At 42.0% G+C, this 16,722-nt stretch overlaps 1 protein-coding gene across 1 annotated transcript in view; it reads left to right on the top strand.

The window, feature by feature from the left end:
- Positions 1 to 16,722, top strand: part of LOC117055974 (probable acyl-CoA dehydrogenase 6) — a 61,280-nt gene that overhangs the window by 36,371 nt on the left and 8,187 nt on the right. Inside the window, exons 3-6 of the mRNA XM_033165945.1 lie at positions 4,378 to 4,507; positions 10,496 to 10,602; positions 12,103 to 12,270; positions 15,558 to 15,731. Of these exons, the coding sequence (XP_033021836.1) occupies positions 4,378 to 4,507; positions 10,496 to 10,602; positions 12,103 to 12,270; positions 15,558 to 15,731 (579 nt within the window). The remainder of the gene's footprint in view (positions 1 to 4,377; positions 4,508 to 10,495; positions 10,603 to 12,102; positions 12,271 to 15,557; positions 15,732 to 16,722) is intronic.

Raw genomic sequence — 16,722 nt, 5'->3', positions numbered from 1 at the left:
TCCACGGTCAAGGGAACAGGTTGCTATATCTTCTCCCTCTTTTATTTTGCCCACATATCCACTTGACTGCTTATGCTGGCAAACATCTATAGCTGTTATTTATAAACAGAATTTGAAACTGTTTTTAAGTGGATGTCAGAGCCCAGGGTGACAAACATTAAAAATTAAAACAGTACAATTTAAAATAAAATAAAAGCGTATATAAAACATTTAAAAAACAATTTTAAAACCAACTAATTTTTTTTTTTTTTTGCAAAACAATTTAAAAAACCCAATCTAAAAGCATTTTAGGACATTTGAAAGCAATCACATACCCCCACAGCTGGCACAGCCATTACCTTTTAACCATCAGATGCCTGGGTAAACAGGAATGCTTTTACATTTCTCCTCAAACCCAGTAACACACTTTACCAGGAAGGGCATTCCACAAATGGGGACCACCACCAAGAAGGCCCCGTCACAGGCCAACACCAAATGGACTGCAGCCAGAGACAGCATCTCCAACAAGGCCTTCCTTGTTGATCGTGGACCCGTGGTAGTTTACATTGGATGAGTCACTCCTTTAGGTACTTGAGTCCCAGGTCATTTAGGACTTTGGGTGCTAGTACTACCACTTAACCACCTCGGTGTTTAATCTAGGGATGGGGAATCGCTGGTTCTCTAGATATTCCCGGACTACAGCTCCCATCATACATGACTATTGGGCGTGCTGGCTGAGGCTGATGGGAGTTGTATTCCAACAACACCTGGAGGGCCACAGGCTCCCTATCCCTGGTATAAACTTTTGTTTAGTCAAACTTCGTTTAATAAGAGGTTCCATAGTAGCAAGAATAGCAATGTGGAATCTGTGCCCCCATTCCATCCCTGCAGATGTTGTTGGATGCAGCTGTTATCATCACTGACCATTGATCATGCTGCTTGGGGCTGATACTAGTTGATGCCTGACAACATCTGGAGGGCCACAGGCTCTCTTTAAATTCCAACTCAGCCATGAAGCTCGTGTGACCTTGGACCAATCTGTTTCTCTCTCTCTTTTTCTCTCTCATATATATACCCCCTGATAGGAGGATAAACTGCATGTTTGTGATGTTCGGAGAAATCCATGTCCCCATGATGGAAGGGTGCAACATAAATGTAACATGCCTAACCCTCATGGTGTGTTTATTTGAGAAAACCAGATGCCTTTGAAATAACTATTGGGGAAGGGGCCTTATGAAATAGATGGATTTAAATTAGCCTGAGAAGAGGTTTGTTTGTACATTTCAAAATGAAATAAGGTTAATTAAAATCAGCAGCAGGGTCCTGAATAGGTGCCAACTAGGATTTTGTATGATCTTGTTTGGTATTTTATGCATTAGTTAATACAGAACAGGGCATTTGTTTTTAAAACTGCTCTTGGCTTGACGGACCATTAAATGCATATTCAGTGTATCCATGTGTGTTACTTTATTGGCTTTGAACCTCTTAATAAAGCGATTATGCATTCCACCGCATTGCTGTGTGATCCGTGATAAATTGCATTGCAATTAGCATTGACAGGTACTATTATAGTCAAATGCCTGTATTGCTATTGCAGAATCTTTTTTCTTTTTTTCTGGTTTTTTCTTTTGCAGCTAAATTTGCTTCAGGTTGTGTATCATCTATATAGCGCCATCAAAGTTCTGGACTGCAGTTCCCATCGCCCATGACTAATGGGCATGCAGATGGGAGTTGGGGGTCCCCTACTCCTGCTCCAAAATTTTGCACAAGGGAGGCAACTGCAGAAAGGGAGAGGAATGGATGCAGGGGTAAATCGTAGAAAAACGTGTCGGGCTAGGAAGCAGGTGGGCATTAAGGTCACGTTTGCCAAGTTGTCCTGGAAATAGCCTGATAATGGAAGTGTTAGAATAGATTAGCTTTCTCATTGTGCTTCATCTCATGTATGGAATATGATGATGATGATGATGATGATGATGATGATGATGATCCCTCAAGGCAAGTCTGTATGATTATATCCTCACTCACTGCAGAAAGGGATATTGAAGCTGAGGGAGAAGAGTGTGCTTAAGTCTATCGGGTGAGGTCATGGCCGAGGTGACATTTGAATCAGGAGGTTACAGATGTATAGCTCCCTCAGCCCGTACTGCAGGGAAACTGCTAATGCCCATTGTGGAATTATCATTTTCTAGGATGTCCAGCTAGGCAAAGTGCTGATTACACTTACAAATTCTGTGTTCTGACATGTCCGACTGGGTTGCTGTTGTTGTTTCTGTTGGTCTTTGTATCTTAGTTTTGAATCTTGTGATTTATGTAGAAATTGTTCGGTTTGGCTATGTACAGTATTTTTTATTGTTTTATTTATTGTTTATGACTACTTTTGTTATGTTGTAGTTGTGCATCTTCATGTTGCAAGCTGCCTTGAGCATAGTTTGAGCTGCGGAAAGGAGGCATACGCATAAAACTTATGTGTGCATGTAATAAGGGAGAAGAGTTTTTTTCTCAGTTTTTTATGGTTTCTAGTGGGGTAGCTATGTCTCGTCCAGCAAAAAACGACGAAAGCCTTATAGAACCTTAACGACCAACAGATTTATTATGGTTTAAGCTTTCGTGAACAGCAAAAACCACTGAATCACAATACACCAGTATGTTTAATGCTCATATTTGTGAGAGGACAGCAATCTCCTCTGCCCCCTTGAATGTTTGTCTATAGCTGGTAAAATGTGGGAGATCAAATCTTTTCACAAAAGTGCCTTTCCTCATTGTTCTGGACTCTGAGAGATGATTGTCAGGTTTCGAGTAATGTTGGCATTTGCATATGAAAAGCAGCTTGAAGCCAGCTTATTATGCATTTAAATGGTTGCTTCTAAATTTTACATTTTATTAACTAAAAAACTACCCCCCCTGCAGCCCCCTCCCTTGTTGCAATAAGTCCCCAAGTTCTCCAGAGCAGATTTTGGCAGGGTACAAGAATAGCAAATTGACAAAAGTCACTCCTTCCACCTCTATTAGCAGGAGTGCCCCTTGAGTGGAAGTCTTCTGAATCTGAATCTAAGCCAATTAATACCACACTCTGTGGAGCCCAGTGGGTATCCATTGATAGTCATACTCGGAGTAGACCCCTTGAAATTAATGGACATAGCTAAGTTAGGCTGATGGATTTCAATGGGCCAATTCTGAGCAGAACTTCCTTAGATGCAACCCTAGGTTTCCTTCTTTTCAAGAGGGCTGCATCATTACCAATTGCAGGCACCAGGTTTGGTGTAACTTTTGAGGTCCTTTTCTAGAGTTTGAGCTTTGAAGCAACAAACTTATGTCCAAGCTTGGTCAGTGCTGTGTAATGGTCCCCCTGCACCGTACATGTGTGGGAAAATAGAGCTAGTATGTACTCTGTAGTTTGCCCTGGTGGAGATTTAATTTCTTTTCCGACAGATGTCGGAGAGGAGCAAACTCTGACCCAGTGGAGCAAGTCAAGAACCAGCCCAGACTAATGAAATAAGTCCCATTTAGAGAAGCATTAACAGCAACTTAAAGCCATGCTATCAGCTCTTCAGCAAAACAACCCTGGATAAATCTTAGCCTATAATTTGTGGTATATTTCCGTAATTGAATAAATGCCATTTGCTTCAAAATATGAGGGCTTTATGAGTTTTTCTTAATGTCAGTTGCTAAAAATCCTTTTAGGTTGTACATATAGAACTTCAGACAAAGAAGCATGAATTAGGAGGTTTATTCCCGGTGTTGGAAATGGGAGGAATAACCTTTAAGAAGAGAATTTAGAAGACGTTTCCTACCAATGTATGCATTCATGATTTTAAATCAGGTATTAAGCGAGCAGTGCAAACAAGCATTCCTTGAGTAGATCACCACTTAGAGGAGCTGTGAGCTCCTCTCCAGGAGCCTGCATGTTTCTGCAGTCACAGTAAACTATAGTTTGGCTTTACAAGATGTACAAACAGTATAACACTTGATTCCTCACATACTTCAGATATTTTGGACTACACTCCATGACAATTTTTCATGCTGGCTGGGGCTGAAGGTCGTTGGAATGCAAAATATCAGGTCAGAGAAGGCTGCATTATAGGATACTGGTAGCCTTGCCAGCATTGATTGGGAATTCTTAGAAAGCAAAAAAATCAGATCAAATTCAGTTCACAATCTTGATTTAAAATGGCATCCAGTTGTATCCAAGCATAGATGACAACCTACTCTTTTTTGTGATGGACCATCCTTCAAAAATTAGGTTATGATAGCTTAAGAGGTATCCAAATGCATAATGAACAACAAATTTTCCATAATATAGAGTAAGTGATGATGATGATGATGATGATGATGATGATGATAATTGATTGAATACAATTTTATAATTCTAAAAAAGAAAATTTCCTTTCTTATGAACAGAATATGGCGGTCTTGGCCTGGACTTCTCATACAGCATTGCAGTGGCTGAAGAACTGGGAAATATTCGCTGTGGAGGGGTTCCCATGGCGATTGGAGTACAAGCTGACATGGCAACACCTGCCCTTGCAAGGTAGATTTCCCAAGAAAACTCATTGGCTCTTTCTCTTGATTTTAAAGGGTTTGTTCTTCAGGGGGGGGCAGTGAGGTTTTTTTTTATAAAAAAGCAGAAAGAGAGCTACAGCTTTCAATCTAGCTCTGCATAATGAAGGAAGGGCAAAATGGAAGATTTTAAATGTGACATATGTTTCACCCAAAGACAAAAAATACCACAAAGGAACAAGAGTAGCTCACACAGATTTTAATGAAAAGCTATATTTTTGTTGGAGGATTTGTTTAAATGCTTCATTTGGTTGTTTCAATTATTGTGAATCGCCCTGGGATCAATTAACAAAAGGCAATATAGGAAATCCCACAAATAAATAAATAGGGTAACTATTAACTCGCCTGGTATGTGTTTACTTTTATGTATTCACCACAATTCAGCAAAGATATGAAATAAATGGTAAGGTCCTGATTTAATTTGTTTGCTACTAATTCCAAGAAAGCTGCTGCTATTTATTTTGGTGTAAGGGCAAAATGAGGTTCTAGCAAGACGTTTTTTCAGATAGTTTGTGTGATGCTCATAAGCACATTTTCAACACTAAACAAAATAGAAGCGCTAATCCCAAAACATTATTGATATCATCAACTTCATCATCACAAGACATCCAATTTGGCCTCTAGCTGCAGTGCATAGCTTGGGAATGGGAAAGTGCCTTCCTATCCATCTTGTGGTGTAACCGTATCTAAGGAGGCTGTTGACTCTTAGTACCTGGGTAACGGATAAGCATCTCACTGTCAAGTTTCCCAGATGTGTTCACAATGTCAAGCCGGCTCACCGCCTGACTGATGGTCCCTCCAGCTGCCTCTGTGAACATCGTATGGGGCAAGCTGTGCACTCTCCCCCAATTTCCCATCTGTAATATGAGAACTACCATATGACCTACTTAGCAGTTGTTTTGAAGGCAAATGCTATGAAGATCAAAGACCACTCTGCAAATTAGAAGGAAAGGTAACATAGAAAAATCCATTAGTAGAAATGGTTCTGTACACCTGAGCCTGCATATTATCTCAGCTCACCAACACCCACCACTTCGGCAGGTCGATAATCGCTCTAGTTTATCAAAGCTGCTGGTTATCTTGTTTGGAAGTTCAGGAAATAGAAGCCGTGTTACATGTTTTTTTCCCCCCACTGCAGTGCCATTACTATTGCCAATGAGATCAGCCTCAAGGTAATAATAATACAAAAAAGTAAATAAACTCTCAGCAGGTAATATTGCCACCCAACTCAATAGAGACAAGAACAAGATTGGACAGTTAATTTGCAAGAAGATGGATGGAAGTAATTCGGGATGAGAGAATCATAGGAGCATCAACAATTTAACATGTAGACACCAGAGTTGAAAATACCATAAAAGAAAATCTCAAAGGGATTTTTATCACCTGTCTTAGAAACTTCTGTATGTAGACGCTGTTGAAAAGTTCTCTCTGTCCACACCATTCATAATTTTTATGCCTGTCATGTCTCCATCACCATTGCTCAGTTCCCCCCCCCCCAACTAATAAGTCAAAAATGTTGGTTGCTCCAGCTACGGGATCATTTTAGTTGCCCTTTTGTGCAGCTCTTCCAGCGAAACAGTATCCTTCTGAAATAGAACAGCTTTAACCCGACATCTGAAACCTACCAGAGATGGTGCCTGCTTGATTTCTAATGGAAGGGAGTTCCATGGAGTTGGGCCCACAACACTCAAGGCATGGCTCCTTGTTGACACAAGTCATGTTTCTGGACCACAGAGGACCCACTAATAATGTTCTCCCAAATGATCTCAGTAATTTACTTGGGACATAAGGGGTAAGGTGGTCATTAAAAGCATCACAGAGCAAAACTTCTGGAGCAAAGCTAAGGGTAGCCTGACATACAGCGTGTTGTCGTAATCCATTCTTGAGGTTACCAATGCATGGGCTACATCAGTGGCTGCAGCTGAAGCAGATCAATGGCATCCCTAGCCTCTGTTTATGCTTTCTTGGTGGGGCAGAGATTGCCTTCTGTTGTGTTGTCAACTATCAAGGAAGCCTGTGGATTTAGATTTAAGCACATGTAGGCTCATTATCATTATTACTGTTGAGATATTCATGTCCTTGCACACAATCATCTTAAGGCAGTGTACAATTAAAACAGCAAACGGTATTACAAAACAACAACAACCAGCTGATATATTTAAAACAAAAGTAAAACAATACAGGATAGATACTTGTGGCGAAGACCCATTCAACCAGCTGGGAAAGCCTGTCGGGACAAGAAATGTATTCAGCTGCTTCCAGAAATTGGAGATAATGGGTGCCTGTCATATTTTGACAGAAACGTTATTCTACAGTACAGGGGCAGTCATACTGAAAGTCCTGCTCTGAGTTACTGGAGCACAGGCTTCTGAGATTTGTGAAACTTGCCAAAGAAGCTTTCCTGCAGACCATTGGGTTTAAGGTAGTGTCTCAAGTCACCTGGTCCTGAGCTGTAGATTTTAGTACCAACACCTTGGACTTGACCCAGTAGCAAATTGGCAGCCAGTGAAAATCCTGCAATCAATACGTTATATGCTGGTGGTAGTTTGTCCCCACAAGCAACCTAGCTTCCATGTTCTGCACCACCAATAGCCTCAGGACCAACCCCAAGGGTGGCCCCACAAAAAGTCCTTTGCCGTAATCCAACCGTATGGTTAAAGTTGAATTTGGAATTGGTCAAGTCCAGGTGTAAAATGCATTTTGCTTGTCTTCCCACAGCTACTCCTTTTCTGAATTAACACCCCTGTTCTCGAATTTATCCAGACAAGTTAGAAATGTGAACATTCTTTGTTCGATATGAAGGCTTCCCCCAGAGAGATCTTTCCAAATAGCATTTTCTCTTTCCTTTTAAACATGTGTGGTATAAACCCCCTGGCAACGTGCGGGTTGCCATAATTTCACATATCGATTGCTTCCTCCCAAACTCTGGCCCATTTATTGCACTGCAGAGGATAAAAATGGCAGCTTGATGCAATAAGACTGTGGAAAGAATTCCCCAGAACGGGCTTTTATTATATTTAATCCTTCCCTGTGGTTTTTAAACAAATCAATAAATAGCTGACACATGGCTTCATTCCCCCTTCCCCCCCCCCCCAAGTTTTTTGGCTTACATTTGCAGTGTTTTTTCAACACCATGTGGCAATGACAGCCTCTGGGATACTAATCACATCCATTTACAAGCTACACAAATGTCTCACGGAAATGGCAAGAATATGCTGCGCTAACAGAGATGGGAGGAGGCAGGGAAGGGACACACTGGTTGAGAACTGAATACAACAGGCACGTCCAACTTCCAAGAGACTGCTATCTACTCCCACTATAAATAAACTGGCAGTGATCTACCAATTGGATTGACCAGAGGTAGTTGCTGAGCTTTTTTGGAGGGGAGGAATGACCAGAGTTGATGAGCTTATTTGGGGAGGAATGACCAACGTTGTTGAACTTTTTGGGGGGAGGCTTCACCAAAGTTCGACCATGATCGACCACAGACACCCCGCGATCGACCGGTAGGTAGATTGCAATCGACCTGTTGGACATGCCTGGAATACAATAATCTTTGCAGCAGAAATTGCAGGCACTGTTGGCAGAAGAGCAACATGAGAAATTCTGATTATATTGGGTCTTCAACAAAAGGGTGGCATCGCCATGCTTAAGGAAAAACTGAGGTTTGAGGAAGTAATTTTTGAGTGGAGGAGTGGAGAGTCTGCAGCCCATAAGCCAGCTTTGGCCCGTCACAGGTCCCAGCTCGGCCAACAAGGTTGTTTTCTCCAAACCATGGCCACTTTCCCCATACCTGATGGCAGGTGGGGCAGGTGGAGATGCAGCTGAATCAGCTGCTTATCAGAGTTCACTGCAGGGAACTTGATCGCAGAGTCAATCCCTGCAGAAAGTCATCACCCATCCTTCAAAACTCACACTTCTCCCGATGTTGCAGTGCATTTCTCCAACTACGTAATGCATACATGTGTGAAGATTCATATAGTGTACACGCATATATTTGTGAACAACAACATACAAAAAAATCTGTTATATTGAGGAAATTTGCTTAGCAATAGAGCAAAAATTGGTTCCAGAAATGTGTCTTATTAGGAGACTTTTTCATGAGGACTCACTATTTATTTATTTATTTATTTATTTATTTATTTATTTATTTGTTGCAAACTGATGTGGAGAACCAAACTTAAGAATGGAAAAATGAGAAACGGAGAGAAACAGAAATGGATATATTCAACCCTTCCTAAGCATGTGACTGTTAGGATTGACTTTTTTCAGTATTGCTGCTGCTCAGTCTTGGGTTATCAGCTGTTTGATGCCCTTCTGTGTAGATCCGCTGCGCCACTTGTGTGTGCCAAGTGCCGCACTCATCGTGGAAGACCTGCCATCTCCTTTGAAGTGGGTCATTTGACGTGGCGGTTAGAAAGACGCGAGCGTAGGGTGGTTTAGTGAAATGTGGAATGTGAAAGAACTCACCTGCAGCTGTTCCTACTTGAAGCTACAATTCCCCCCCCCCACTGATGGTATGTCATAAAGTGTCAGTCCTAATTAGAAACTTTACTCACTTTAGATTTAATTAATTCAGTTGCACGGCGCTCCGCGCGGCTCCTTTTCCTCCCCTGTGGGATGTGAAAGAAGAAAGAATACCATCTCATCTCATCTCCCTCCCTCCCTCCTTCATGTTAAGAGAAGGGAATAAATGCACACACACACACACACCCGGTTAAATCAGAATGAAGTGCAGGCATTTAAGACATGTTTTTGTTCAGCGTGGCAAGAATCCCATCTGCCAGAAAGCATATTGATTGCTCTTTAAGGGGAAATTGGGAAGCATTTTCCTGGGATACACAGGCATCTGTGTGGAAGAAGTGAGTGTGGTAAACATAATAGTGTTCGGATGCACTTATAAATCTCTTCTTTGTAACTCCATTCAACAGAATCGCATTCGCATTTTGTTCCGGAGTTGAAACATCAGTCCCGCTCTTGGATTGTTTGCATGCAGGGAAGGAGCAGGGATGTGCCGAAGTCTGCACATTTATGCAATTATCTTTATTTGTCTGAGCAATTTATGTATCGCTTCGTTATAATAAATCTCTAATCGGTTTACAAAAACACAATACAGAAAAATCAGTTAAATCTATAAAATCAACTCTAGTTAAAATGCTTGCTTGCTTGCAAAAAAAAGAAGAAGTAGACTGCTTGCAAAAAAAAGAAGTAGTAGACTCTGGAGGTTCAGGAAGGAGGGAAGCCTCTTGACCCCCAACTGGAAGGGCAATGTGTAAAATTGGGCCCACAATACTAAACACACAGCTCCTGTTGGATTTGAGCTGTGCATCCAAGCACCGGGGGGGGGGGGGCATCTCTAATAGTGACTCCCCCAAAGAACTCAGTGAATGAACAGGGATATATGGCCGTTGAGGTATTCGGGACCCAAATTGTTAAGGGCCTTGTAAATTAATACATGAATGTAGAAGCATTGAGTGTGGTCATCGGCAAAAGAACCCCTTTGTATGAGCAGGTGCTTCTGTATAAGGCAGCTTCCCATGTTCCTATATGTTTGGAGTTTTTTGTTTTTTGTTTTTGGCTGCTTGCCAAGGACTGCAAAGAGGGAGGGTATTTTAATAACAGGACATTTGTCAATCGACCCAGCAAGCCACCAGTCCATTTGGATTGGTTATCATTCCTTAGAAGAAGAAGCAGCTGCCTCTTGGTGCCCTTGCCTTACTTGCTTGATAGCCATATTGCAAATCTTATTTTTCTGTGGTTTCTTGTTGTTTCTCCCCTTCTGCAGACATACAAGTTATTTTCATGGCTCCTGTCTCTTTTGAATATGTATTTTGAAAAGACATAAATGAAAGTATTACTCTCCCGTTTAAAAAGGGGGGGGGAATATTGTAATGCCACTTGCATTCAGAAATCTTCAGAATTGTAGCAGATACGATGTTCTGGATATTTCACATTGCAGATTTGGATCTGAGGAGCTGAAAAGAGAATTCCTTGCCCCAAGTATAGCTGGAGATGTTGTGGCTTGCTTGGGAGTCAGTGAACCTGGCGCAGGCTCAGATGTTGCAAGTAAGTAAATAGACTATGCTTAGGAATTTTATAAGATGTGTAAGCCTAGTGTTCATTTCATCATGTTTTTGGATCTTGCTTCTCCTCAAAGTTCCTCAGGGTGTCGCACACACAACCCCCGCCCCACCCCGCACGGACAACACAGAAACTTTAATTTTGCGAGATGGTGATTGGCCCCATTCTCAGTTTCACGGATGTGCAGGAGACTAAGCTGCTAGTTGCTATGCTATCTGCCACGGACGAGTAACCTTTTTCCTGTCACATTCTCTCCAAGGCAATCTGTCAAGGGCTGCATGCCACTGATAGGTGGAGCCATACTTAAAGTGGGTGGGACCACTGGTTTCCCCTCCTTCCTCCATGTCTAGCGGCTGCAGTGGGGAGAGCAGATCACCCTTGCCGGAGCTGCGATTTACCGGCTTTATTTAATTTATTTAATTTATATACTGCCCTATACCCAGAGGTCTCAGGGGCGGTTCACAGAATAAAATCAAAATATAAAACCACAAAATACAAAATAAAACAAAAACAAAAACAACCCAATAGCCCCCCCTCTCGATATATCATATTTTTCCGTGTATAAGATGCCCCCATGTATATTTTGGGGACTCCAAATTAAGAAAAACCCCTCAGCACTACCCGTGTATAAGCTTGCAGAGGGCTATTGAAATTACATGAAATTGGGTCCCTGGGTATGGAAAGGATTTTTTGCAGGTGGGCTTCCTGAGCTGGTGGCGACAAGGGCTCCTCATCAGGGTTGTGGATCATAATCTTACAGCATCTGGGACATTGCGTGCTGTTACGAAAAAGCTTTGCGGAATGGGCTCTTGCAGGGAGAAAGGGCCTGGTGTTTTGCACGGTATCGCAATGCAAATGGCAACATGTGGGGCTGCCTCTGAGGTTGGTTCAGAAGCTGCAGCTAGTGTAGAATGCAGTGGCTCAACTCAGCTCACTAGGGCAGACTATAACCATCGTGTTACACCACTGCTGGAAGAATTGCACTGGCTGCCAGTTAGTTCCAGTATACTGGTAAAGGTAAAGGTAAAGGGACCCCTGACCATCAGGTCCAGTCGTGTCCAACTCTGGGGTTGCGGCGCTCATCTCGCTCTATAGGCCAAGGGAGCTGGCGTTTGTCCGCAGACAGCTTCCGGGTCATGTGGCCAGCATGACAAAGCCGCTTCTGGTGAACCAGAGCAGTGCACGGAAACACCATTTACCTTCCCGCTGGAGCGGTCCCTATTTATCTACTTGCATTCTGACGTGCTTTCGAACTGCTAGGTTGGCAGGAGCTGGGACCAAGTAATGGGAGCTCACCGCATGGCAGGGATTCGAACCGCCGACCTTCTGATCAGCAAGCCCTAGACTCTGCGGTTTAACCCACAGCGCCACCTGGGTCCCAGTATACTGGTGCTGTTCCACAAGGCCCTGTACAGCCTGAAAAGATTTTTAAGACCCCTTATTTCTGGAACAGGTATGCCTAACAACTAATTTACTTTTGAATAGGCATCAAGACGAAGGCTGTAAGAAAAGGAGATGACTATGTTGTAAATGGTGGCAAAATGTGGATTACATCTGGATGTCAGGCAGATTGGATGTGCTTGCTGGCAAACACGAGCGACGGACCACCTCACAGAAACAAATCTCTTCTGTGTCTGCCGATGAAGCTACCTGGTAATAAAACTGGTGTCCTTGTGAATGTCTGTGAAGGCACATGAAGCCACCCAACTTGCTGAAGCTAAGCAGGTCTGGGTCTGGCCTGTGCCTGGATGGGTGACTGCCTGGGAACTGCAAGTCTGCTGCCTTCAGTTCCATGATGCAACAAAGGCAGGATGTAAATGTAATAAATTAAATTATATGGGGAAATGGCAGTAGTACCAAAAATTGGAGGGCTGGAACATCTTCTGCTCTGACCTCCCTAACCTGTTCTTCCATCCTCAAATGAAAACAGTGTTGCCTGGAAATGAGATACTATTTTAAAGTAATCAATCACATTTGAGAGAGGCTAAATGATATGTCATGGTTTGAAAGTCGCAGGGGGGAAAGAATGAGAAATGGGAGCAAAAGTAAAGTAAATATTTTATGCATAGTCTCTACCCATTCCCTCACCCCAAGCAGCGGAAATGTAAAACCATCTTTCTGTTAGATATGTGTTTGATGTACTAATTTGTAACCTATTGTAGGAATAGATAAGGAACCCACAGATTTTTATTTTTTATTTTTTTAAAACACACAATACTTGTAAAAACACTGCTTGAAACATCTGAACAATAGTGCTATCAATCTAGTATGTCTTGGAGAACGGTCACCAATGTACAGCCAGGAGATAGATAGATATATTGCTTTGCTGTATACTGTATAAACTGTTTTTGTTGCTTAACGTCATTAGGAAACCTGATGGCTAGAATCCCAGCTTTCTACCCATGAACTTAAAACAGTTCATGAAATAGGCTTTACTGCCCCACCTTTTCCCTTTCTGCAGCCCCTTCACCTCCCTTCCTACAAATCTGCTCCTGGAAGTTGGAGGCGGCTTGGGAGTGTTGTGGGATATGGTGGTGGTCGGGGCTTCAGGTGGAAAGGCTGTTTGTAGAAATTGCTTCCCCCCGAAACTTTACAGTCGATGAAGGAGCAATTCGGGGTCCAAACCAATGAAAACCCAGAACCATCACCATCTTTCTTTACAAATTAGGGTTGAAGCTGGGGTTACTTTAATATGTCCAAAGACATATATGTAGAGTTGATATTGGCAATGACAATTGAAAAGCACACAGAACTGAAACTTCCATCTTCAGCTCTGCGTACTTTTCATGGGAGAAAGAGGCAACCACTCTCAGCATCTCATGATGCTGTGAGGCTGTGAGGGGGGGGGGGATCTCAGAGACTTTGTGGACAACTGGTGAAGGCCTCCAGGTCAACCTAAGGATAAGTAGATAGTTATGGCCGATTTCGATGTGAACAGACCATAGTAGGGTTTCCTGCATCAGAGTCACTATGCTTTCTGCATGGGAAAAATACTGTTCTCCCCCCAGATAAGACTGGAATTTCCATTGTCGGCACTGCCCACAATCTCAGATGAAAATATTTCCATTTATTATTAAAGGACTTTTGTTCCATTAACTGCTCCTTTTCCGTTGAAAGAACAAACCAACAAACTTATCATGCATCTTCAGGGATGATCCCTCCCCTCTTCTGCACTGGAGGTCACGTGGGAACCGCAATGAAATGTTGCAGCGTGCAGTGCCTCTGTTCAGGGTTCCATTAACGCTACCACCATCCCATAATAGTCTGTTAGCATTCTTGTGACCATTGAGCACCCCCAGTTCTTGTTAGACTGGCTTTGGGGTTTTCTCCTTCCTCCTTAGGGGTTTCCCCCTACCCTCAATATTTTTTGTACTTCTGTGAAGCTTGGGTTTTGCCCTGCTCCTCAAGCCTGCTGATATCTTCCCTTGCGTGGGTGCTGCTGTTTTGGCTACACAAGTAAACAACACCCACTTCCTGAACATGCAAATGGAAGGAATGATAATACCGTGACTGAGATCAATTACAATTTATGTGAACTGAGTTTTATGGACTTCACCAAAACTAAGTCGGGTCATAACAGAGCTAAACTTGCAGCCCGTTTCTTTTCTTCTTTTAAAAATGGCCAGTAATCCTGAATTATTTCTTCTTTGTTTTGTTCCTAACCAGGGTGAAAAACCTCTCTTAGTTTTTGAACTTTACTGAGTCCAGCTGCTTTGATTATCATTCTGTGGGCTTTTGATTCCTTTAGAATTACAAATGTGCGTGCAGTTCTAACCAAGCGGTCTTAGAAACATAACAAATGAGGACTTTGCTACGCAGCCAAGATTCAGAAACTCACTTGAATTTGGAATCTGGAGGATGTTTTCAATCATGCTTTCGTTTTTCCATGCGTCACTGTCAACTCCGCTCTGCTAATGGGCTTAATTACACACGCAAGATTGAAACATTAAGTGGAAGAGCCCTCAAGGCTCATGGAATTAAATGGGGAGGGGGAACCATGTACACTGCCTCCAGCTCCTTGGGGGGAACCCTGGGAGGCTGTTAGCAGGCAGAGTGAATGATGCTGAGCTAGGCTTACCAATGGCTTCACTTGGTCTAAGGCAGCTAGCTTCCTATGATACTGTATATATATATTCTGACACAGAGCTGCTTATCCCTGGCACACCAACACATGGTTAAAAAGAGAAGAAATCCCAGGATGATTACGCAGCCTTGTTTTGCTGGCTGTCTCAGGTCATGTGACCTTAAAGAAAATAGCATTTATCTGTTTCATTCTGACCTCCACCCAGCAAAGAGAACAAAGATGAAATTTTCCCTTCTCTCAACCCCACTCCTTCCCATTTTCTTCAAATGCTTTTCTTTTTTAAAAAAGCTCACTTATCCTGGAATGACCTGAGGTTAATTGTTGCGGGTGTTTTGCTCTCGGAACCATATTCTGGATGGGAATGGAGGGTACATTCTCAAGGGTTTAGATACTTGAATGACGCTCTGAAAGACTGAATAAATCTCACACTAATTCTCTGTATTTTTTTACATGTTTTGTTTCCTTTATTAATCAATATTCTAACGTTTTACCATAATAAGCAACCTGGACAGTTTTGACATTTTTCAGTTTTAAAATTCAGCTTACTCTCATTAGGAAGCTGTTCCTGTTTTTCAGGATTATGAAAAGCAAGACCTTTTCTAAATCTTGAGAATTCTGATTTGCTGATTAGAAAACAGCACCACCGTTTTACGGATGAGGTAGAAATGGAAGTATTTACCTTATCTTGGTTTAAAACACACACACACACACACTTACTTGCATGTGTTCTTAAATTTTAAAATCTTACGTGCTTAAAACAGAAGACTCTTGGTTATACCTTTTAAAAAGAAAATACCATGGTTGCGTTTGGGACTAATTGTTTCCTGTCGCTTTTTCCACGAACACTTATTTTTAGGTGTTCACATTGCTAAGAAAATCGACAAGATGGGCATGCGGTCATCCGACACGGCACAAATCTTTTTTGAAGATGTCAGAGTTCCCAGAAAATACCTCATTGGGGAGGAAGGAATGGGCTTTACGTACCAGATGTTGCAATTCCAAGAGGAGCGAATGTGGGGAGTAGCCAACAGTAAGTCCGTTGGGCAGTGATAAAGCCTGTCCCTTACATAACAACTTACAAAATGCATTTTAGTGGTAGAACACAGCCATATCTTCATAGGCATTTTGAAAGCCCTTATTTTTGCTGAACACCAAATCCTTTGGTATGCGCTGGCAAAGTAATTTTTCCCCTCCCTTCTGCATCCTTGACATTCTGTGTGCAGAAAAATACATAAATGAAAGTTCAACAAGCAGGAGTCCACAAGTGGAACAAAAAGTTCCATTTCTGACTCAGTACAAGGCAGCTCCCTATGTTCTTATAAGTTAGCAGTTGTAATTTTTCCAGGGGGCCTTTCAGAACTTGGCTGTACATGCTTATTACGAAAAGGTCCTCCTAGAAAATGTGTAGAATTTTCTTGCACTTAATCTTACCCTCTGCTTTGCTCAGCACCCAAAATAATAAGAAATTAACATTTCCCCCCCTTTCCTTAACTAGGGTTTTTAGTGCATTTGTTATAACACACAAAGCACTGCCATCTGCTTCACAATGCCGTTACGATGGATTTAAAAAAACAAAAACAAAACTCCCTGTTGCAAATGCCATTTTCTTAATTTTATTATAGAGATCACTTTTATATGTTCTTATAAGTGCAACAAATTAATGCTTGAATTCTGCTATTGGGTTGCTGCCAACCAGCTTCTACGCAGAGCAAACCTATTGAAATTAATAGACCTACTTTAGCCATGCCAAATAATTTCAGTGGGTCTGTTCTGACTATGCCCAGCATTGCATACAACCCATTTTATTTATTTATATATACTGCCTAATGTCAAGGTGTCGTCCAAGCGGTTTGCAAAACATGAAAACCAACTACACAACATTGTTTAAATACAAAACAATTAGAAATACACCAGGCTGTTAAAACAGCATGGCAATTAAAGGAGACTTTCATGAAGAGACCAAAGGAATGCCTGCTTCCCAATCTCTGCTAATGTCCCCTTATTTTATTTATATTGTAAGG

The sequence above is a fragment of the Lacerta agilis genome, chromosome 12 (assembly GCF_009819535.1).
Source record: "Lacerta agilis isolate rLacAgi1 chromosome 12, rLacAgi1.pri, whole genome shotgun sequence".
Lineage (NCBI taxonomy): Eukaryota > Metazoa > Chordata > Lepidosauria > Squamata > Lacertidae > Lacerta > Lacerta agilis.
The sequence above is the reverse complement of the archived record's forward strand: the minus strand, read 5'-3'. Positions and strand labels throughout refer to the sequence as shown.